We start from the raw sequence: 22,784 nt of genomic DNA, 5'->3' as shown, positions 1-22,784 counted from the left end.
CTCCCTGTCAGTCCACCAATGTTTGCCTGCACTCCCTTGTGTTTCCAGACCCAGAGGGTGAAGCAAAGCCAGAATCAACTAATAAAGTAGATAAATAGCCCATTACTGTGTTAAATAAGGCGATGGTTGTGTATACTCCAGTTTAGACCACCTGACACCCACCATGCCCCAGACCAAGACCCCACCCCACCAACCCCAGCCCCTCCACATGTCAACTTGTTAACATTTCCTTTAATTTTCTGTGTTTTCCAGGCATTTCCTGCTGTTTCCCACATGAAGTCCATAAATTGTGACAGGAGGAAGAAATGGGTAATGGAAGGATGTAAGAGAGTGTAGTAGTAGTACCAGCAGCAGCAGCATTATCGTTGTGTGTGTGTGTGTGATAATTGATATATGGCAACTCTAAATATATGCATGTATGTCTTTGATTACAACATAATAGTGCTTCATATTCAAACCCTTTATATATACCTTTCAGGATGTTTAAGAATCAGTCAATGTACAGTCTTTTTCTCCTTTTTATTATGACAAAGAGCATTTTTGGTGGGCCTGCAAACACATGGAGCTCAGAGTAGCTGTGTTCTGGCTGATGCTGCAGCACACCGGCCCCTTCCATTGAGAATGCTGTTATGTTTCCTCTAGTACAGTATATATCAGAAAGTTGTGTTTCAGAGAAGTGCGTCAATATGGTGAATATGTGACAGCTAGTCTATGCCGGGAAGGAATGGAAGGGAGAGGAAGGCAGGAAATAAAGTAAAAGTGGGAGAGATGGAATGATGAGAGTAGTGAATGTGATGGCCAATCTATGCAGCACTGGTGGGGAAGGAAATGGAGGGAGGTGATGAAGGAAGATTGGAAATAAAAAGAAAGATGGAGGGATGGAATGGAAGAAGAAAGAAAAAGCTTATTATAGTAGATACAAAAGTAGTATAGTAGATATAAAGTAGTAGCTACATAATAATTACAAATGTTAGAGATAGTTAGATTGCAATAAAGCTTTGCAGACATTCTCCTCCAAGTCTCTCACACTGCAAGCCTCAGTTGCTGCCTCACATGACCTATGTTACAATGAGATGGATAAAATTCATGACTTAGACAATAAAGTGTTAGCTTTGATAGGGAAACATGGCATATGAAGAGAATAACTTATCAATTATGAATATACAAGAAAAGAAAACAATACACTAATGAAGGAGTCATTTTATAATATTATGGCACAGCACAGGACGCATCATTCAGACTCCATGTTTGTCATCACTTGCTTCTTTTCCTTTCCATGCCACCTCTTACGCCTGTCACTCAGGAACACAGTAACCATCACATACCTGACCAATGGATATCTATCAATGCTATTCTGGGACAGCTTACTGTTACTAATACATATATTCCTGTGATCAATCAATATAATGGAATCTTTAATTTTCTTTAACATAAGCTGACTGGCATTTTTATCTGTATGTCTAACTTAGCATTAATATAGAGTAGCTGAACATAATTTAGTGATTAATCTTCTTTTTTTTCTGACAAGCCAAGTGTTTTCCTTTACCATGATGTGTGGATGCATAATCTATACATTTAACCTAAAAACAATATTGTAAAATGTATCAAATGTAGTAAAATAAAGGGAATCTGCATTTCATTTACATATTCTTTATTTACATTTTGTTCTTTGGGGGAATGCAATTATTTTGTGATCACAATTTACCTGTAGCTAGATACACATATGATAAGTGCACATTTGCCTCTCAGGAACTGGTCCATGTGAATTTTATCTAATACAAAAGTTGTGCACTGTGTATGTTACAATGAAGGGACTGAATGTTGGATCAGGACTGTCTTACTGCCATCTGTATCATGCCTCTGGCGTGTGTGTGGGGTGCTACATTATCTTCTCAGATACAACAAATGATACTTTGACTTTTCACACATACAAACACACACACATACTTCCAGGAAAGGAAAAACAATGTATAAAAAACTGGTGGATAAACAAGATCTGACTGAAATCTGGCATGTTTACTTAACAGATTAACCTTTTCATAAACACCACATAGCATTCAGGAACTGTCTGATGCTCCTTGACAAACATGTGAATAAGGAAGATAACAGTAAATACTAGATGGACAATAACCATGTGTTGTATTGGAGCCCTTTCCTCTCTTACCCAGTGACAAGAAAAGAGTCTACCCTTGCTTCCCACCCTTAGAGATGCACTTTCCTCTATTACCCAGTGACAATGAGAGAGAGAGAGAGGCTATCCTTGCTTCCCACCCTTACAGATGCCCACACACCATGGAACATTTGTACACATATCGATGCACTGTTGGGAGCGACATGTATGCGTGGTAGTACTTAAGTAGAAGGAGAACAGGTAAAAGATGCCTAGTGTGATATGGATGAAGACACAAATGAGTGAGGAAGAAGGTAGTGAGTTTTAGGTTGGTACTTTATATATTTCCTCATGTTTCAGTTGCCAGTCTTCCAAAGAGAGAGAATTTAATGATATTCTCTCAGTGAAGACTCACAATGAAAACATAAGAGTATGTATAGAACTTGTGCTTCAGTCTTCCCTACCACCTCCTCACTCACAATTTTAATCCCTCACATAAGTTTCTGAAGTTGTATAAATTTACCAAATAGTAAGCAAAATTAATACGGAAATGCATCATGGTACTGAAGGATTCCATAGTGCCTTATGTCCTTAGTGGGTGAGGACTACTAAGGACTGCACACATGTAACACAGTGAGGCCTTCCCTGACACACTTCCCCAACCCTCCACACACTATCACAAGTCCCTGCAATGTTAGTGAGTGATTGTGTGCAAATATACCTCGCACACACACACACACACACACACACACACACACACACACACACACACACACACACACCTATACACATATACATGTACACATATACGAGCCCCTACATGACTCCCAGCTGTAAATTATGACCTTAGGACTGTAAGGAAGCATTGGAGAACTGACTGATGAGAAATTATGGTCACCTCTTCCTGATGCTTGACAGCCGGCCAACACATTGAGCCAGCGCTCTGATGATTGGCAAGACAACTCCCATATCAACTAAAATATCAACATGTATGACAATTTGTGTGCGTATTACATCTGAACATCAAGTTAAGTCATCAGGACCAATTAACTTTCTTTTTAAGTGATTGTTACAGACTTATATTGTAAGAAGAGTTTGATGAGGAATGAGACAGTCAGCATCTTTACCTCCTTTCCCAACATTTCAATGCATTTTCATCATCTTCACTGATTAAATTACAGGGAAAAAACAATATAGAAATGCCAATTGTAAAAGACTTACAAATGGTCACTCATCATACTCTTCCTACTCAAAGATTTCCAAGAACAAAGCTGTCCCTAATGATTACTGACCCTTTTTCAATTCCCAGAGTGCAACAAGGCCTGTCTCATCTTGGCCACTCTCCTTCAAGGACCCGCCAGTGTGGAGTACATTAGATAAGCAGGCGGCCAGTTACTACTTGGCCAGTGGAATTTAGTCTACTCCTGATGATTACTGGACCCTTTTCAATTCCTAAAGTGCAACAAGGCCTGTCTCACCTTGGTTGTTCTCTTTCACAGACCAGTCAGTGTGGAGTACATTAGATAGACAGGCAGCCAGCTACTACTTGGCCAGTGGAATTGAGTGTGCTTAGAACACATAACAGAGAACATGGAGTTCTCACTGGAAGCATCTAAAAAATAGTGTTTTCAAAGCAATGTAAGCTTGGATTATCTATCACATATCAGACAAAAATGAATATAAACCTTTAAATATTCTCATTGGATCATGAGACTAATAACAATAATAACTATAAATTCTGCTTAAAAATTATACTACTATACACATCTGTAAAATCTCCTTCAGTGAGCAACACAGTCCATTCTGGGAAAGACTTACAAATAGAGATAAGTCATTTCTTTACCCCTTCAGTACCGGGACACATTTTTACCTTGAGATTTGTGTATGATTAGACTATTTCATTGACATTTGGAAGGGTCTATGGAGGTCAGAAGATTAATGGCCTGAGTCTTCACTATTTCAATCCTGACATAAGTTTCTAAAGCTGTATAAAAATCAAATAGCAGAATGAATATGGAAACACATCATGGTACTGAAGGGGCTAATAACTAAATATAAATGAGAACACGGTTGAATATACAAAATGTCTGCCTGTACATAACATACACACTTTCCTTTTTTTCTTTGCATACTTTGTTCATAATTAATTTCATTGCTAGCTGAATTAATGCACTGTTGAAAAAAAAAATAAGTATATACACTCTAATCTCAGTCAAGAGCAATATGACAATTTAAGGGAACTGGCAATCAAGTGGGCCTTTTTCTTTCAATTTTTTTGCCCTTGGCCAGCTTCCATTCTTGCATAAAAATAAAAAGTAATTCAGGCAAGAGCAATATGACATTTGTTTTGTGTAGTAATTCATACGTAACACTGTAAAAAACTTCTGATTGAGAAAAAAATAAATAAATAATAAAAAAAAAAATTATACATATTTATACATATATTTATACACTTATCGGCACTTCATCATTTCACATATGTTACAATAATTCATATGCAACACTGTAAGTAACTTTTGACTGGCACTTAGAAATAAAAAAAATAATAACCACATATTTATAGAGTTTTAGGCACTTCATCCTTTCAGAACTGACCACACAACACTACAGTACTTCTGAGATGAAGATCTGGCCACAGATAAAAAAAAAAAAAAACATAAGAAAAACCTGCTTAACTGTACATATTAAAAAAAAAAAACAAGCCATAAAAGATTAAAAATACAAGAAAAAAATTGATAAACTGTACATGTGATTAAAAAAATGGGCACAAAGGGTCTATATGGACTAAAATGAGAAGCTTTACACTAGAATAATGAGCTTGACAGTGTTAATGAGCGAATCCCCTCAAGAAACAAGGATGGGGAAGATGACGACGAGGACGAGGAGGAGGAGGAGGAGGTAGTGGTCTATACACAACTCTCTCGCTGCAGCAGGGCAAGCCGTCGCACATCCACCTTCACCGCCTCATCTGAAGGGCTGCTGGGAAGGGGTCTTGGTTCACTCAGGTCTCCGTTGCTCACTCTGTAGTCTGCAAAAGTGACAAGGGGAAAATGAGGAATGATTCTGATGTACTGTGCTGATGTGGTGGTCAGTGCTTGTGTGTATGTGTGTTTGTCAGTTTAGCTAGTTGTAATTGTCTTTTCCTTTATATCTATGCAGTTCTTTCTTCAGTGACATAGGTGGGAGAGTTGTGTGAGGTGTTTGCATGTGTGTTTGTGTGTCTGTTTAGCTAGTTGTAATTGTCTCTTCCTTTATATCTATAATTTTTCTTCAGTAACATAGGTGAGAGGGAGTGACGTGTGGTATGTGGTGGTGGTGGTGGTGGTTGAGAAGCTTGTGTTTGTGTGTGTCTGTCAGTTTAGCTAGTTGTAATTGTCTCTTCCTTCATATCTATGTAGTTTTTTCTTCAGTGACATAGGTGAGAGGGAGTGACATGTGTGGTATGTGGTGGTGGTGGTATGTGAGTGGTATGGTATGGTTGTGTATGCGAGTCTGTTTATCTATACAACACTGTCTTTGCCCTCCACTTAATGAAATATGAAAGCTATAGTGTATATACTTTATTTTAAGTTATCTAATTCATTTTCATGCTAGATAGTGAAATATGTGGATTACATAATATTGCATTAAAGATTTAATATATTTTCAAGTGTGCCTTCCATGCTCAAAAACTGTGTCAGATGTTATGTACCTTAACCCCTTCAGTACTGGGACACATTTTTACCATCAGTTTGGGTATAATTAGACAATTTTATTTACATACTGGGATGCATTTTTACCTTGAGTTTTGAGTATGATTGGACGATTTTATTGACATTAGGAAAGGCCTATAGAGGTTAGAAGATTAATAGCCACAGTCTTCACTATTTTAATCCCCACATAAGTTTCTGAAGCTGTATAAAATCATCAAATAATAAGCAGAATGAATATGGAAATGTGTCATGGTACTGAAGAGATTGAATGTGACATAGTAAAAGGACTAGGTGTGTTTTGTGTACCTAGTGTGACATAGAAGAAGGCTGAGTGTGTTTTTCCATTCATATTCTGTCTCAGTTTCTTTACTTATGGAGTCTTTCCTTCATTTGGTGCACAATTCTTGCTATTATCTTTTTACTTCTTTTCTTTTAAGTGTGTGTGTTTTATCAATGTGTTGTGTATATGTAAGGTTTGACTTAATTATTTGTTGCCTTTGTCCTAAACTGTTTGTGTGAAATTAATAGTCACATACACACTCTCTCTCTCTCTCTCTCTCTCTCTGCATGCTAGTTATTATACCTATCTTGTTTCTGTACATTATTATTATCACTATTATTGTTATTATTATTGCTTTTATTATTATTATTATCCTTATCATCATAGGCAAAGCGACCCCATGACACCTTCACACACTCAACCATCAACATAGCAAGACTTTTTACATGAATTTCCTGAGTACTACTGCTAATCATTCTACCTTGCTCTGTTGGTCTAGTTACAGAGTGTTCATCTTGTACTGAGCATGTCTGCCGGTGTACACTAATATTGCAGTGGTTAGTTCATATATGTGAGAGAAAAAGGACAATTCAGAATAAAGTTATGGAGTGAAATAATGAACAATGTGCTGTGCTGTACGGTAACACTTAAAGAGTCCATACTCAGAAACGCTTTGCTCTCAAACCAAGACTGTTTTCCAAAGCCACAGAGATGATTAGCTAAGTTTTTATGTGTTTCTCTAGTTAATAATGTAGAAATCTTGTCAATATATCACTAGACCCATAAAAATGCCTTAAAAATGCTCTTCTCTCATCACAACTGTTTATGAAGGCCACAGAGATGACTAGCGAGGTTTTCAAGTGTTTCTCTAGTTAATAAGGTAGAAATCTTGTCAATCTGCCTCTAAAACAAACAAAAAAACTTTAAAATGCTCTTCTCCCTCTTCACAATGTTTACCAAAGCCACAGAGATGACTAGCAAAGTTTTCAAGTGTTTCTCTAGTTAATAATGTAGAAATCTTGTCATTCTGCCTCTAGAACCATAAAAAACACCCCACACTCACTACTCCTCACACTCAACACTTATAACTATGCTATGCCACAGGATTGCTTTCTTCTATCACCCATTGTGTATAGTTTGGCTGTTCCTCATATGAAAACAATGTCTACACTTCTATGTTTTCACTCACTAATTCTTTTACTTTGTCTTCTAAACATTATCTTGCTACAGTTTGGTTGTGTTTTTTCATAGTAAATAATGTATATCTTTTTGGCATTTTTAATTCTTATTTCCTACTTGAATTTTTGTGTTCCTGTACTGTATTACCTGGAACTGAATATAGGTACTATTGCACACAGACACACATTTCTCAAATACTACACTTGTTTTCAGAATAACTTCATGGTAAAGAGTTAGCTCACAAATATATCATGGTAACCTGAATGTTGGAAATACACATAGATCAAAGATTCCTACATGCTTACTTTCTCACAACTCCACTGTAAAGTCTAAAGTAATATTTCTAATGTGTTGACTTAATGTTACAAGCAGACATGAGTTAAGATTGTAGAAAGTAGTCAGTGAGGAGATGGTGGTGGTGGTGGTGAGTCAACAGTGAGACAGACACAGGAGAGGTGGTGTGCTGGCAGTGCTGCTCTCACCCTCACACTGAGAGACAGAATGCAGTTGGCATATGGCTAAGCAAACTTACTAGGTACTGTCCTTCCACTTGTTCAATGCCACAGCCACCTTAAATCCTTCCCTCTGATGCAGGCAAGGCTAAAGAGAGGACATGGTTGTGGCAAGGCGGAAAAAAAAGTATGTAGCAAAATATTAGCAGCAGGAATCTTGAGTATCTAGTGCACTGTATGCAAATTACTATATCTAAAAGTATCATGGTCATGCAGGCCAAGGCAAGCTCTGTCAAGCAAGTCATGGAGTACAGGCCAAACAGTTATCCTCCAATAACTGTACATATGCCTGCTGTGCCTTTGCTAAGCCATACACGCATGAAGCCTTGGTGGTCGAGGCTGCCACCCTGTCCTGGTGAGGCAGTGATGCTGCCTTTCTGGCCCACCAATGCACTACAGGGCAAGACTTCTGCTGTCTCCTCAGCCCTTATTGCTCTCAAATGGTGATATAATATTTTAATCTATATTTTAGTCTTATTCTTTTATTGTGTTGCCTGTGTTGAGCCAATTCATTCTTTACTGTGTGTGTGTGTGTGTGTGTGTGTGTGTGTGTGTGTGTGTGTGTGTGTGTGTGTGTGTGTGTGTGTGTGTGTGTGTGTGTGTGTGTGATAAAATGTGTGTGATTATGTATCCATGTTTTGTTTGTGCGTGTGTATGTATCATAAAATGTTCATGAATATGTGTGTGTGTGTGTGTGTGTGTGTGTGTGTGTGTGTGTGTGTGTGTGTGTGTGTAAACAAAATGAGCAGACTTAAGGCAACGTCATTCTTACCCCTGCGAGCTTTCCTCTGTTTGCTAGCTGTGGGTTAAGTTGGCGGTGAGCAGAGTTGATGACTGGTGCATGCAGACACGCGCGCGCGCGCGCACACACACACACACACACACACACACACACACACACACACACTTACAACTAGGTAAATACATGCACATACACACAATTAATGAACTAATTCTAACAAGGAACACACAAAAAATGATCTTTAAGAAAAATTATATACAACATACTAAAAAATATAACAATAATTCCACACAAAAGTAATGGAATTCAATGTCACTTAAATGCACAAACACAAAAATAGAAAAATGATGAGCTATTTATAAAAGAATTTAATAAAAGAGAGAGAAAGTGAAAAAAAAACCTGTACTTTATCTCTCATCTTCTCTCTAAGTAAGTCTGAGTTATGAATGTATGCACAAACACACATACACACATTTAAAAATACATACATATACATTCAAACTCTTAGATGCTAATGGTACTTATCTCCTGAACATTCACACACACACACACACACACACATATACACGCACACACCACACTAGACAAAACAGCATAGAATAAAGTCAGTAGAAAATAAAGCTTCTAATAATCATGCTACACAAAGCATTAGTGTAAATAAATAAGGTTAAGGAGAAAAATAGAGCCAGGTTGGACTTACAATAAAAAGAGGTGAGTAAAAATTTGTTTCAACTCTAAATGAAAAGCTAGAAAAAGTAAACTAAAAAAAAAAAAAAAAAAAAAAAGAAACTTGAAGACAATTATGAAAAAGGTATTGTGTGTTTCCTAGAGTTTTCTTTCTCTATCCGGGAAGACAATTGATTAAAAAATGTGAATAATAAAACCACTAAATAATAAAATTTAAAAAATAGATAATAACAGTAAAAGAATAGTAATAAAAATAATCTGAGCCACGAAAAAAGGACGAGGGCAAAATGAAGGTGATTTCTGCGTAGTTATTATTATCATTATTATTTTTTTTCTTTCTCTTTTCATGTATGGAATGTTAAAGTCACCACCCTCCCCCCCAACCCACCCACGCACCTAATCACTGCCACCATGACAACACAACAACACCACTACCGCCACCATCACCCCAATACAACACTGGTACACTCCCCCCCATAACTAATCAATAGCTGTTTGTATTCACCACCACCACCACCACCATCACCACAGAACTATTGCACCATTCTATTTGTCATCACCATTGGTATATCATTTGTCACCTCACCACTAACACTATATTATGTCACTACACTGCATCACCATCACTATTTCTTGTTACTATCACCACTACATCTTTTCTCTCTCTCTCTCTCTCTCTCTCTCTCTCTCTCTCTCTCTCTCTCTCTCTCTCTCTCTCTCTCTCTCTCTCTCTCTCTCTGGAGCCTTCATCTCCCTCCACACAATGTCACCACTTCTCATTCACATACACAAATGAGAACATGTTAATAATCAAGTAATAATAAAATGGTCTTGGTGTTATTGAAGACCTATGCCTTTGATTCTCTAATATTCTTCACCACCACCACCACCTTTGCCTACACGCCCAATGATACAATATGAAAGTAAATAAATAAATGAAATATAAATAGAAAGTTAAGTGTTTATATTATCAAACAGTCATTCTCTTCGTTCCTCATATAAACTTTACCACTAACATCACCATCACCACCACTACCACCATCACCACTTCAACTTCACCATCATTCTTCACAACACTTCCGTCACTAACACCCCCACTGGCCTTTGTCAACATCGTCACCATCACTATAACATCATTTAGCCTACAAGCCATCATCACTACCACTATTACCACCATCACCACCACCATCGTCACCTCACCACCCTTCACTGTATCTCCTTCACTGAAACCAAAACTCAACACATCCACTGGTCTTTGTCAACACCAACACCACCATCCCCACATTATTTAACCCCACAAACCTTCATCACTACCACTATCACCACTGTAACCACCATCATCCCCCTCACCAGCCTTCACTACATCTCCTTTTCATTCAGCAAATATTTCATTACCTGAGTCACTTATACAATGGCAACAAACTCATTCAGTGTCTTATAAACTGCTGTGACTGATATAAAGCTACAAAATGCAACCAGAGAGGATGATGAATGCTAATGATACCTAATAGTACAATAAATGAGGCATGATTAAGATCTGAGGTAAAAATCATCTAACTTCCAGTAAGAGAGGCTGCTTTGCTGGTGCTGTATGCGATGACTTAACACAATGATTGGTAGGGCATCAGCTGTGTGGTGTGAGTAGCTGTGTGCTTTAAGATGCCTCATATACAGCATTATGTCAAGTCGTTTTAAGGTTTCAAGGTAATAGAGGCAATAGTCTGGCAGTCAGGCTGGTGCTGGATCTGTCTGCAATGACCCACACACTGCAAACATTGGCAGGGCATCAGCAGTGTGGTGTGAGTGGCTGTGTGCTTCAAGACACCTCACAGTAGCAATGACTTAGTGGGTGTTTGAAGTGGGCTTTGATCCCCAGCCACTAGTGCTCTTTCATGGCTTACCTTCAGATCATCAGTTTGCCAGTACATACTTCACATCACTTGCTATTACAATGAGAGGAACACAGGGTCATAAAAGCTGTACTTCCTTGCAGGGAATATCCAAAATGTCACCTATATTTATTGAGCATAGCATTGTTGTTATTCAAAGAGTTAAGGTGGCACATCTTACCTGACACAGTCTAGCACAAATGACACAACACTCTTAAGATAAATGAAGGAAAAGACAAGAAAAAAACGTAATGCATGTAATGACCAGCCAAGAGAAGAAAAAACAGAAATGCAACAAAAATAACCCAACACTGGTAAGTGATGAGGGAAGGAAGGCTAAGGAAACACACACACAAAAAAACTAACCCAACACTGTAGTGGGTAAAGAAGGAAGAAAGGAAGGAAGGTTAAGGAAAGGCAACAAAACTAACTCAACAATAACCCAACACTGATGGGCAAAGAAGGTAGAAGGCTAAGGAATCACAACAAAACAGACCTAACACTGCAATGAACAAGGAAGGAAGGAAGGCTAAGGAAAGGCAACAAAACTGACCCAACACTGCAATGGGCAAAGAAGGAAGGAAGGCTAAGGAAAGGCAACAAAACTGATGCAACACTGTGATGGACAAGGAGGGAAGGAAGGCTATGGAATCAACAAAACTGACCCAACACTATTGGACAAGGAGGTAAGGAAGGCTAAGGAAAGGCAACAAAACTGACCCAACACTGCGATGGACAAGGAAGGAAGGAAGGCAAAGGAAAGGCAACAAAACTGACCCAACACTAACGCCACACTACAGTACTAACAGTTAAGGTCTCCCTGCCGTGGTGGGGACACAGGAGGCCACCCTGTGAGGCCAGACAAGCCAAGACACTCTGCCAGGGCAACACTAAGGCAGGAGGGGTGTGTCATGCCAAGGCTGCTCCAACAGTACATCAAACCCTCCCTCCCTCCCTCTTTCTGTCCCTCCCTTGTATTCTCCTCTACACTCTTAATGTTAGTGAGTTAGACCATATCCCACATGAAGTAATTTTAGCAAAGATATATATATATATACACTCATTCACTCACACTCATGACACACATGCATACATAAATATGCACACATACACACACACATATACAAAGCTCTGCCTATAGAAAATGCACATCATCATTATAGTTTCTCCCAAAACATGCCAAAACAGCTATATAGTACAGCACATTCTGCCAGCGTTCCAGTGCTGTTCATCCCACAAAGTGTAGCAGGGAGCAAGTCACTCCCTCACAGACACACTCCCCAAATCTCAGGCTGGTGGAGGGCTGAGGTTCTCTGTTCTGTGTGAGTTAGGGCTGTATTTTGAAATGCTTTGCTCTCTCACCATCACTGCTTTCCAAAGGCACCAGTTGAAGATACTTGTTTTGAAGAACATTTTTTATGGTTCTGGTGATAGACTGCCAAGATTTATAGTTTACCTAAAGAAGAAACTGTCTTGAAAACCAGCTAGTTGTCCTTGTGGCCTTGGAAAATTGTCATGGTGAGAAGGGAAGGCATTTCTGAATAGACATTAATCTTGCCCTGCTACAGTGAATGAGACCAACAGCACCAGTGTGGACAGTTAATCAGTCACCAAAAAGCAAATACCGGCTCAGTCATCCACTTTCTCCCTCACAAAAACCCCAAGAGTAGTAGTAAAGAAAGCCATGTTTCCTGTGTTAGGTGGAAGCCAAAAATCTCAGCTCATACATGGACACTGAAGAGAGAGAAGCTTAGAAAAGTGAAGCTGTCCAATACACATAACTAAATGACTGACCAGCAGCAGTTTTGGCTCCTTGCAACAAACAAACCCAATGAATTAAGTAATGCTTTTACTAATGTTTTTTTGTTAAGCTAAGTAAGCAAGGCAAGCTAAAAAAAGAGAGTCATATGGTCTCTTCCTCATTCCTCCCTCCCTTTCTCTCTCTCTTTCTCTCTCTGTCTCTCTTGCTTTCTCTCCTTTTTCCTCACCCCAGCCTCCTCCTCCTCCACCTCCCTCCTCTTGGTCTACACCCGACTCTGCTGCTCCTCTGCAACGTTGGTAAAAAGGGAGAAAAAAAGAAAATGTGGAGAGGGAAGTAAGACAGCCACGGGATGCATCACACAGGGTGGCTCCTCTGACAACCACCACCACCACCACCACTATAGTCTATCTACTTCAAAGTGGCTTCTGGGTCTGAGTCTGAATGCACAGTTGTCAGATCTTGAGGAAAACTGTAGTCTAGCCTTGTGATGAGTGTGTTGATCAATAGAAAACAAGTATTATTAAAAAAAATTCAATAAGCTACAATATATTTTGAAACCAGGAGCCACTTTAGAGTAGACAGAGCAGCAGTAGCAGTGGTAGTGGTGGTGATGATGGTGGTGGTGGGGTGGAGGCTAAAGGGAAGGTAATGTGAGTGGATCCTGTGTAGCTAAATGCAGCTGTTGTCTGTTCTAAAGGGAGTGGAGGGAATTTAGCAAGTAATAAATGTCATCTATATAGCACAATTCTGGTTTCTACATGGTAATAAAGGCAATGTCTTTATGAAGCCAAAAAAATAAATGAGAGAAAAAAAAAGAATGAATAATGAAATGAACTGTAAAAAGAAATAAATTAAATGAATAATAATAATAGTAATAATAATAATAATAATGATAATGATAATAATAATAATAATTCATCATTCATCTCCAGGATTTGTAAAGAGACCATCATATTAATTCATTCATAAAAGACACAAGCAGCTGGAAATGCTATCTCATAACTAACATGATGGGGCGGGGGAGGGAGGGAGGGAGAGATAATAATAAAAGGGAGGGGAGGAAGAGAGATAAGAGAGAGAGATAACAGAGAGAGAGAGAGAGAGAGAGAGAGAGAGAGAGAGAGAGAGAGAGAGAGAGAGAGAGAGAGAGAGAGAGAGAGAGAGAGAGAGAGAGAGAGAGAGAGAGAGAGAGAGAGAGAGAGAGAGAGAGAATGATAACAGTGAGAGAGTGGAGATGAGACAGATAATAATAACAGTTAGGAGAGAGAAATGAGAGAGATAACAACAGTGGAAGGGAGAGAGAAAGAGACAAAAACAAAATAACACTGGGAGGAAGGAGAGAAATAATTAATAAAAACAGTGGGAGAAGGAGGAAGGAAGAAAGAGATGTAATAATAAAGGAGGGAAAAGGAGAGATGACAATAACAGTGGGAATGGGAGGGAGATAATAATAATAACAGCACTAATTTGCAAAGGGACTAGACCACACTAAATCTATATTAATCTATCTAGCATTCTAGGGCCAAACTTCATTAACCTTAGTCAAGTAAGAGGCAGAACACTATAGTAGTAGTAGTAGTAGTAGTAGTAGTAGTAGTAGTAGTAGTAGTAGTAGTAGTAGTAGTAGTAGTAGTAGTAGAAGGAAAAGAAGAAGAAAAGTAGAAGAAGAAGAAGAAGAAGAAAAAGAAGAAGAAGAAGAAGAAGTAGTAAGAAGAAGTAGTAGTAGTAGTAGTAGTAGTAGTAGTAGTAGTAGTAGTAAAAGTACTGTAGTAGTAGTAATAACTTTAATAATATCTAGTATCATCTATAATGCTTAGTAAAGATGCAGGAAAATAAATAAGTGACCTCCGTGAGCGTTTACCAGGAGAAAAATAAATCAACAAATATCTGACACACACTCTGCTATCATATAATCTGACAGGCAGTAAATGATATCTTGTTTAAGCTATTCAAGATGCCTGATAATGTACATAATGCATTAATGGAGAGGAGAGCTGCTGGCATTATGGTACAGAGAGAGAGAGAGAGAGAGAGAGAGAGAGAGAGAGAGAGAGAGAGAGAGAGAGAGAGAGAGAGAGAGAGAGAGAGAGAGAGAGAGAGAGAGAGATACATGTTTGAATAAATAGATGGATTAAGAGATTGAAAGATTAAAAGAGAGACTGAACAAAAAATAAATGAATAAATAGATGAGAGGAAAAGTCTGAAGGAAATATATGGTTAGGAAAGGAAGGAAAAATGGAGGAGGAGGAGGAGGAGGAGGAGGAGGAGGAGGAGGAGGAGGAGGAGGAGGAGGAGGAGGAGGAGGAGGAGGAGGAGGAGGAGGAGGAGGAGGAGGAGGAGGAGGAGAAATCAGAAGGAAAAGAAATTACAACACTAAAAAAAGAAAAAAATATATAGAAGACTAGAAAAAAAAAAAGAAAGAGGATGAGAAAGAAGAAGAAGAAGAAGAAGAAGAAGAAGAAGAAGAAGAAGAAGAAGAAGAAGAAGAAGAAAAAGAAGAAGAAGAAGAAGAAAAAGAAGTAGAAGACAGAAGAAGGAATCAGAAAAGGTCACACCACCACCTGACCACCAAATGCAGGCAGCAGCAACTCTAGCCTAACCTAACCTAACCTAACCTTACCTGTCATGAGCCTGTGTGTTTCCCTAGGGTCATCCACAGCTGCGGCATTATTCTGCTTCTCTGGTGGTTCTCTCACTGGCGACCCTGGCACTCCCTGTGGGGCAGACAAGTGGCACTCAGCATCCTAGCACCCTCCCTTCCGGCACCCTGCTGGCACCCACTGGCACTCACACAAACCAGGCTTAGTAAGTGACAGGAGTGGAGAATATGGACTGAGAGAGAGAGAGAGAGAGAGAGAGAGAGAGAGAGAGAGAGAGAGAGAGAGAGAGAGAGAGAGAGAGAGAGAGAGAGAGAGAGAGAGAGAGAGAGAGAGAGAGAGAGAGAGAGAGAGAGAGAGACATGCAAAATAAAATAGGTGAAAAAATAATGCACATAAGAGAGAAGGTACTAAAGAACTAAAGCAAAGACTGAAGGAATAGAGAAATACAAACATATTAACAAAACACTAGAATAACACCACCAGAAAAAAAAAAAAATACAACATCTCACACAGAAACAAGCATTTAAAACACACACACACACAAAAAAAATACAGAACTAAAAAATACAATGCAAATAAAAACACGCCAGAATTTAGAGCTTGGTGAGTCACAATGATCAGACTGCCTTTCACCAAGACCAACCTCAGGCAGGCTCCTGGTGCAGCTGATGGAGAAGAGGATGAAGGAGCCGAGAATGGGAGGCACACCAGCACACAGGAACGGCACCAGGTAACTCCCCAGGTGGTCGTACAAGGCACCTGTGGAGGAGAGGCACAGGTGAGCAGAAGGTGATGGCCAAGGAAAATATTGATGACTTTTCCTTTGTTTTTCCTTATAACAAGTACTGTGGGGAGTTACAATGGTGGTTATGCAGAGAGAGAGAGAGAGAGAGAGAGAGAGAGAGAGAGAGAGAGAGAGAGAGAGAGAGAGAGAGAGAGAGAGAGAAAACACCTAACAATAACAAAAGAAGCAAAAAAAACACAGCTATAGGGACCTGCAATGGCCGGACCAAAGGTGAGAGGGATGGAGCAGATGGCCAGCAGACAGCCGATGGCCTGGGATGCGCCGCCCGGCCCTACAATGTCGAAGGCGATGGGGCCCAGCAGGGAGATGAAGCAGCCGTCAAACAGGCCCATGATGAGGGCAATGACCATGAAGAAAGCCATGTGGTTGGCCACCGTCAGCAGCATGGTGAAGGCTCCGATGCAGAAGAATGAAACCTGAAAGGGATGGCAGAGACAGACATGAGAGACGAGAGTAACAGTAATTATGTTTTTCCATAAGAGATGGGGATGATAGATGGAATGAAGTAGCTTTGCTCATACAGGGACTGCCACATGCAGGCCTGACAGCCTCTTGCAGCTTCCCTCATTTTGTTATGTTCTTGTGAAACAGTCATACAAAGAAGGGAAAGCAAAAACATGCAGGGAGTCTCAGAGTTTACCACAAAAAATGAGGAATGAGTCACATAGTCTGGCCTTGAACCCAGCACATGTTGGCTGGAAGGAAACACTGCAACAAAGGAATCTGTGTGCACAAGAGACTTTTGTGCTGCTCAGGATAGCATGTGCCTTCCTCATTCCACCTTGTGTCCCTTGTCTGTCATCCAGGGAGTGCTGACTCCCTCCAGTCTGATCTGTGTGTCTGTGGCAGGCATGGTCTTCTGTCTTCTAAGGCGTCCACACTCCGGGACACAGGGTCAGGTGTGACAACATGGCTGAACACAGGCTGTCATCACCACCACAACACCCCTTGCCTCCCTGCCTCATCATGGCTGAACACAGGCTGTCATCACCACCACAACACCCCCTGCCTCCCTGCCTCAGCATGGCTGTTATCACCACCACAACACCCCCTGCCTCCCTGCCTCAGCATGGCTGAACACAGGCTGTCATTACCACCACAACACCCCCTACCTCCCTGCCTCAGCATGGCTGAACACAGGCTGTTATCACCACCACAACACCCCCTGCCTCCCTGCCTCAGCATGGCTGAACACAGGCTGTTATCACCACCACAACACCCCCTGCCTCAGCATGGCTGTTATCACCACCACAACACTCCATGCCTTACACATATGTTGCAATATTTCCTTCTGGCACACATATGTTGGATGCAAGACAAGGGGAAAGGTTTAGCCCCACCATCAGACAGCTGAGGAAGGCACCTGACCTTGAAATAAGTGATAAGCTAAACACTTGCCAATGTGATAATCTTAGTGGTGAGGGTAAGCAGGCCACAACCCTACTGAGTGAGTGAGTGTGTGCTTGTCAGCTCAGAGTGTTTATGCAGTGTTTGTGTGTTCACACACCAAGACACTGCACTGCTCATAAACCCCCCAAAAAAATTGTTTGAGAAATCTTTTTGTGAACTAACTTGTTCATGAACAGGAACATTTGTAAACTGAGGTTCCACTGTACTATTGGTAATTTATAAATAAATTATGTGAAAGAATAAGATTTAATAGTAAAAATCAAGACGGAAGTATGAGATTAGTGGTGAGATAACACTGTGTCTTGGTGACAATTCAATTAACTGTGTGGAGGAATAAGATCTGGGAGAGAACGCCAAGGGAAGGTAGATGATTTATAAGGTGGTAAGATAAGGTAATCTACAGTAGTAGCCTACTTTATGAATAAATTATGTTCCCTAAATCTGAGAAAAAAATAATGCAAAGTTGTTTTTTAATAAAAAATGCAACAATAAACATGAATAAAGATTTACAAATGAGAGAGAGAGAGAGAGAGAGAGAGAGAGAGAGAGAGAGAGAGAGAGAGAGAGAGAGAGAGAGAGAGAGAGAGATAGGCCTGAGAGAGAGAGAGACAACAAGGACTCCTCGATTTACATCCGTACCTACTCACTGCTAGGTGAATAGGGGTGTGTGTGTGTATTTACCTATTTGTGTATTACAGGGCCCAAGCTAAGCTCTCTGTGTCCTGTCTCCTTGTCCACTCCTGTCATATCTCTCATCTGATTGACACACACTGCGTCAACGACATCACTGTGTGTGTGTGTGTGTGTGTGTGTGTGTTTCACTATTTCACTGTTTGATCTGCTGCAGTCTCTGACGAGACAGCCAGACGTTACCCTACAGAGCGAGCTCAGAGCTTATTATTTCCGATCTTCGGATAGGCCTGAGACCAGGCACACACCACACAGCGGGACAACAAGGTCACAACTCCTCGATTTACATCCCGTACCTACTCACTGCTAGGTGAACAGGGGCTACACATGAAAGGAGACACACCCAAATATCTCCACCCGGCCGGGGAATCGAACCCTGGTCCTCTGGCTTGTGAAGTCAGCGCTCTAACCACTGAGCTACCGGGCGTGTGTGTGTGTGTGTGTGTGTGTAAACCCATCAGTCCACTCCTGTCTCTGTACGTCACTGCATGGGAGGAGGCAGGCTTAAGTCACCTGCTGGAGGAAGATGCGGTTGATGGAGGGTCTGTCTGCCACCATGCCAAACACGAGGCGCCCCACCAGCGAGGTGATGCCCAGGCACTGCACTAACAGCTGGGAGTTGATGTCCTCACCCAACACTTCCTTCACATACGCCACCTAGAGAAAAGACACACCCTTCAGTCAATTCACAACACACACACACACACACACACACACACACACACACACACACACACACACACACACACACACACCTGCAAACAATTCTTGACCATTATAGCTCAGTCTGGAAATGAGAGAGAGGATGAGTCAGGCTATAAATTGTGAAATGTCTTCTTTTATATTAAATTAAAAATATTTTAATAGATAGTTGGCTTGATGATGAAGTTATTATGAGCTTAGGTATATTTCTTACTACATAAGTGCAAAGACTTTTAATTATCATAGCTCAGTCTGGAAATGAGAGAGACAGGATGAGTGAGGCTCTATGTTGTGAAATGTCTTATCTCAACCCCTTCAGTACCATGACATGTTTCCATATTCATTCTGGTTACTACTTGCTGATTTTTATAGAGCTTCAGAAACTTATGTGGGGATTGAAATAGTGAAGACTGTGATCATTAATCGTCTGACCTCCATAGACCCTTCCTAATGTCAACAAAATGGTCTGTTCATACACGAATCTCAAGTTAAAAATGTGCCCCAGTATTGAAGAGATTAAAGGAAACTGAATACCAAGGCTTATATTATTAGCAAAACAAGGTCACTGTCTTATTACTATTGATTTGTTTACTGGTAACATCAATTAATGTTTGCGTTGAGAATCTATCAGTGTAAATTCAATAACACTATACATATATGGTTAATTAATCCTCTTGCTCAATAAAAGCTAACATGATTTTTTCCACCATAGGTATCAATAAATCGTCAGTGTCTTGCTGTCATCACTATCAAACACTGCACCCATGAGGCAGTTAAGAACATAAGATAAGGAGGAGGAGGAGTAGAAGAAGGAAAGATGGACAACAAAAACTACTACTGCTACTGTTACTACTACTACTACTACTACTACTACTATGAGGCAGATAGATAAACAACAACAACAACACTACTACTACTACTACTACTACTACAACTATTACCACCACCACCACCACCACCATACCACTCACCAAATGGATGTAGGGAACGAAGTAACCAAAGAGAGCTGAGGGGATGGCCAGCGCCCAGATGACATAGCGCTTGTTCTGCCAGATCTCAAAGTTAATGATGCGTGACCAGAAGCTCTTGCAGCGACCCTGGCAGGAGTTGTCATATTGGGGACGGCTCTGGGGCAGGATGGGCATGAGCGGCTTGAAGATCAGTGCCGCAAACTGTCAGGATTGAGAAAAAGAGAAAGAGAGAATCATTAGCTTTTATATATAAGATTAGTGCTGCAAACTGTCAGAATCAAGATAAAAGAGAGATAGAGAGGGAGAATTGTTAGTTTTTTATTGATTTCTATAGAGTTTTGAAGGAGAAATTAAGGTCTGCAATATAAAAGTGTAGTGTGATCATGAATAGCTTGAAAATGACTGCTGTAAACTATGAAGATCAAGACAGGGGAGAGAAAAAAAGAATTGTTAGTTCTTATTGATTTCTACAGTTTTGAAGGAAGAAATTAAAGTTTGTAAGAGAGAGAGAGAGAGAGAGAGAGAGAGAGAGAGAGAGAGAGAGAGAGAGAGAGAGAGAGAGAGAGAGAGAGAGAGAGAGAGAGAGAGAGAGAGAGTGTGTGTGTGTGTGTTGTAAGGGCTCATTTCATAACCTTATCTTCATACAGATAAGGTTATATGGGTGACCTTGACTGGCAGGAAAAAAAAGAAAGATAAAAAAAGTGTAAATGAGTTAACCAAACACACACACACACACACACACACACACACACACACACACACACCATATAAAGGTTAAGGTAAGAAGTTATATAGAGAGAGAGAGAGAGAGAGAGAGAGAGAGAGAGAGAGAGAGAGAGAGAGAGAGAGAGAGAGAGAGAGAGAGAGAGATAGCTTAGGTAACAAAGGATGAGGTGAAAAATTAATGCCTTTTCGGACAATATTGTCACAAAACAAAGATCACTGAGAGAGAGAGAGAGAGAGAGAGAGAGAGAGAGAGAGAGAGAGAGAGAGAGAGAGAGAGAGAGAGAGAGAGAGAGAGAGAGAGAGAGAGAGAGAGAGAGAGAGAGAGAATTAAGTACCAGAAATGATGAAAAAAATGCAGATCTTACGAAACAAAATAAAAAGAAAAACATTGAAGACATTACCAGAGAGAGAGAGAGAGAGAGAGAGAGAGAGAGAGAGAGAGAGAATTATTGTCAAACTACACTAAAACACCCCTTTCTCTCTTCTCTCACACTAACCTACACACAACCTATTCATACACTAACACACTACCCATGACTTCACTCTACACTCACTACTGCCTTATGTCACCACTAACTACCTTGGCACTCCCTCACACCCTCCCTGGCACCCATCACAGCTCGTCTCACTACCACGTTCCCTTTCCTTCACCACACCCACCATAAGGAAGGAAGTGAGGCCAGCCAGCATTTGGAAGGTAGTCTGCACGCCCATTTCCAGCACATAGGAGAGCAGGAAGGGCATGCCGATGGTGAAAATGGAAGAGCCAGCTGTGACAAAGCCGTTAACGATGCCCATTCTCCGCTGGAAGTAGTGGCCGAGGATGACAAGGGAAGGGGTGTAAGCCAGCGACGCCCCGACACCGAACATAATGCCGTAGGTGAACATCAGTATTTCCACCTGGGGACAGAGAGATTGATGGTGGTTAATACATTCTATACAGCTTCAGAAACTTAAGTGGGAGGTCAAAATAGTGAAGACTGCTGCCAGTAATCTTGTGACCTCCATAGACCCTTCCTAATGTCAATAAAGTCGTCCAGTCACTCACAAATCTCAAGGTAAAAATGTGTCACCATACTGAAAAGAGTTAAAAAAAACGAGGGGGTCTTCAAAAAACACGTGACATTGGATTTGCAACGTAACACACACACACACACACACTGGGACGGTGACACTTGCTATACTTTGAGAGAGAAAACACGACAGACAGAAAAAAAAAAAAACAATGCCTGAGAGAGAGAGAGAGAGAGAGAGAGAGAGAGAGAGAGAGAGTTAAGTTTCCTAACCCTGCCAAACACTTACACTGTCTGCGAAGAATGAGGAAATGAACATGCCAGCCGTGGACAGCGCCCCGCCTATGAGAGTGGTGATTCTGATGCCCAGAGAGTCTGTCAGCACGCCAGCCAGCACGGAGAAGAGGAAGGTGGATCCGATGGCCAGCGACATCATCATAGCTGCGGGAGGGAAAAGACGGGGTGAGAACTGCAAGCACACCGACACATAGGTACTAGCATTCTAAAACGCTCTTCTCTCTCACCACGACTATTTCCTATGGGCACAGGTATGACGAGAGGGGTTTTCAAGAGTGTTTCTACAATTATAATGAAGAAATCTTGTCGTTCTGCCTCTAGAACCACAAAAACACCATTAAAAATGTTTTCCAAGGCTACGTAGATGATTAGCGAGGTTTTCAAGAGTGTTTCTACTATTGATAATTATAATGAAAAAATCTTGTCAATCTCAGGGGCAGTCAGGTCAGGATGACGTAACACCACACCACACCACACCACATCGCAGCGTTCTCTAGCTTTGACTTGCAGAAAAGGAGAGAGAAAAAAAGATAATAAAAGAAAGTTAAAAAAAATACTTTAAAACTGCAATAAGAACGGTTTGACAAAAATGATCACTTCAACAATAGTGAGGAGCAGAATTTGAATACCATAATACGTAACAATACATAGTAAACTCTCACAAGCAAATTTGACTACAGCATCTGCGTCTAAGCTGCTCCTGAAAGCTGTGATTGT

General features: G+C 40.5%; 1 protein-coding gene across 4 annotated transcripts in view; it reads right to left on the bottom strand.

Annotated features, from left to right (window-relative positions):
* Positions 1-504: 504 nt before the first annotated feature.
* LOC123504668 (monocarboxylate transporter 10-like) overlaps positions 505-22,784 on the bottom strand; it is a 70,426-nt gene continuing 48,146 nt past the window's right edge. Inside the window, exons 3-12 of one of the 4 annotated variants that reach the window (XR_006674911.1) lie at positions 22,060-22,211; positions 21,418-21,657; positions 20,032-20,232; positions 18,872-19,015; positions 16,449-16,674; positions 16,097-16,212; positions 15,474-15,567; positions 13,080-13,138; positions 8,546-8,572; positions 5,035-5,138 (exon numbers count right to left, since the gene is read on the bottom strand). Coding sequence is in view for 3 of the 4 variants with exons in the window: in XM_045255431.1 (XP_045111366.1) it covers positions 5,017-5,138; positions 8,546-8,572; positions 15,474-15,567; positions 16,097-16,212; positions 16,449-16,674; positions 18,872-19,015; positions 20,032-20,232; positions 21,418-21,657; positions 22,060-22,211 (1,322 nt within the window). In the remaining variant the exon portion in view is untranslated. Of the gene's footprint in view, positions 5,139-8,545; positions 8,573-13,079; positions 13,139-15,473; positions 15,568-16,096; positions 16,213-16,448; positions 16,675-18,871; positions 19,016-20,031; positions 20,233-21,417; positions 21,658-22,059; positions 22,212-22,784 lie in introns of all 4 variants that reach the window. The other 3 variants (XM_045255431.1, XM_045255433.1, XM_045255432.1) reach the window with 3 other exon arrangements.

Source organism: Portunus trituberculatus, chromosome 16 (genome assembly GCF_017591435.1).
Source record: "Portunus trituberculatus isolate SZX2019 chromosome 16, ASM1759143v1, whole genome shotgun sequence".
Lineage (NCBI taxonomy): Eukaryota > Metazoa > Arthropoda > Malacostraca > Decapoda > Portunidae > Portunus > Portunus trituberculatus.
This window is presented reverse-complemented; position numbering and strand designations above follow the sequence as displayed.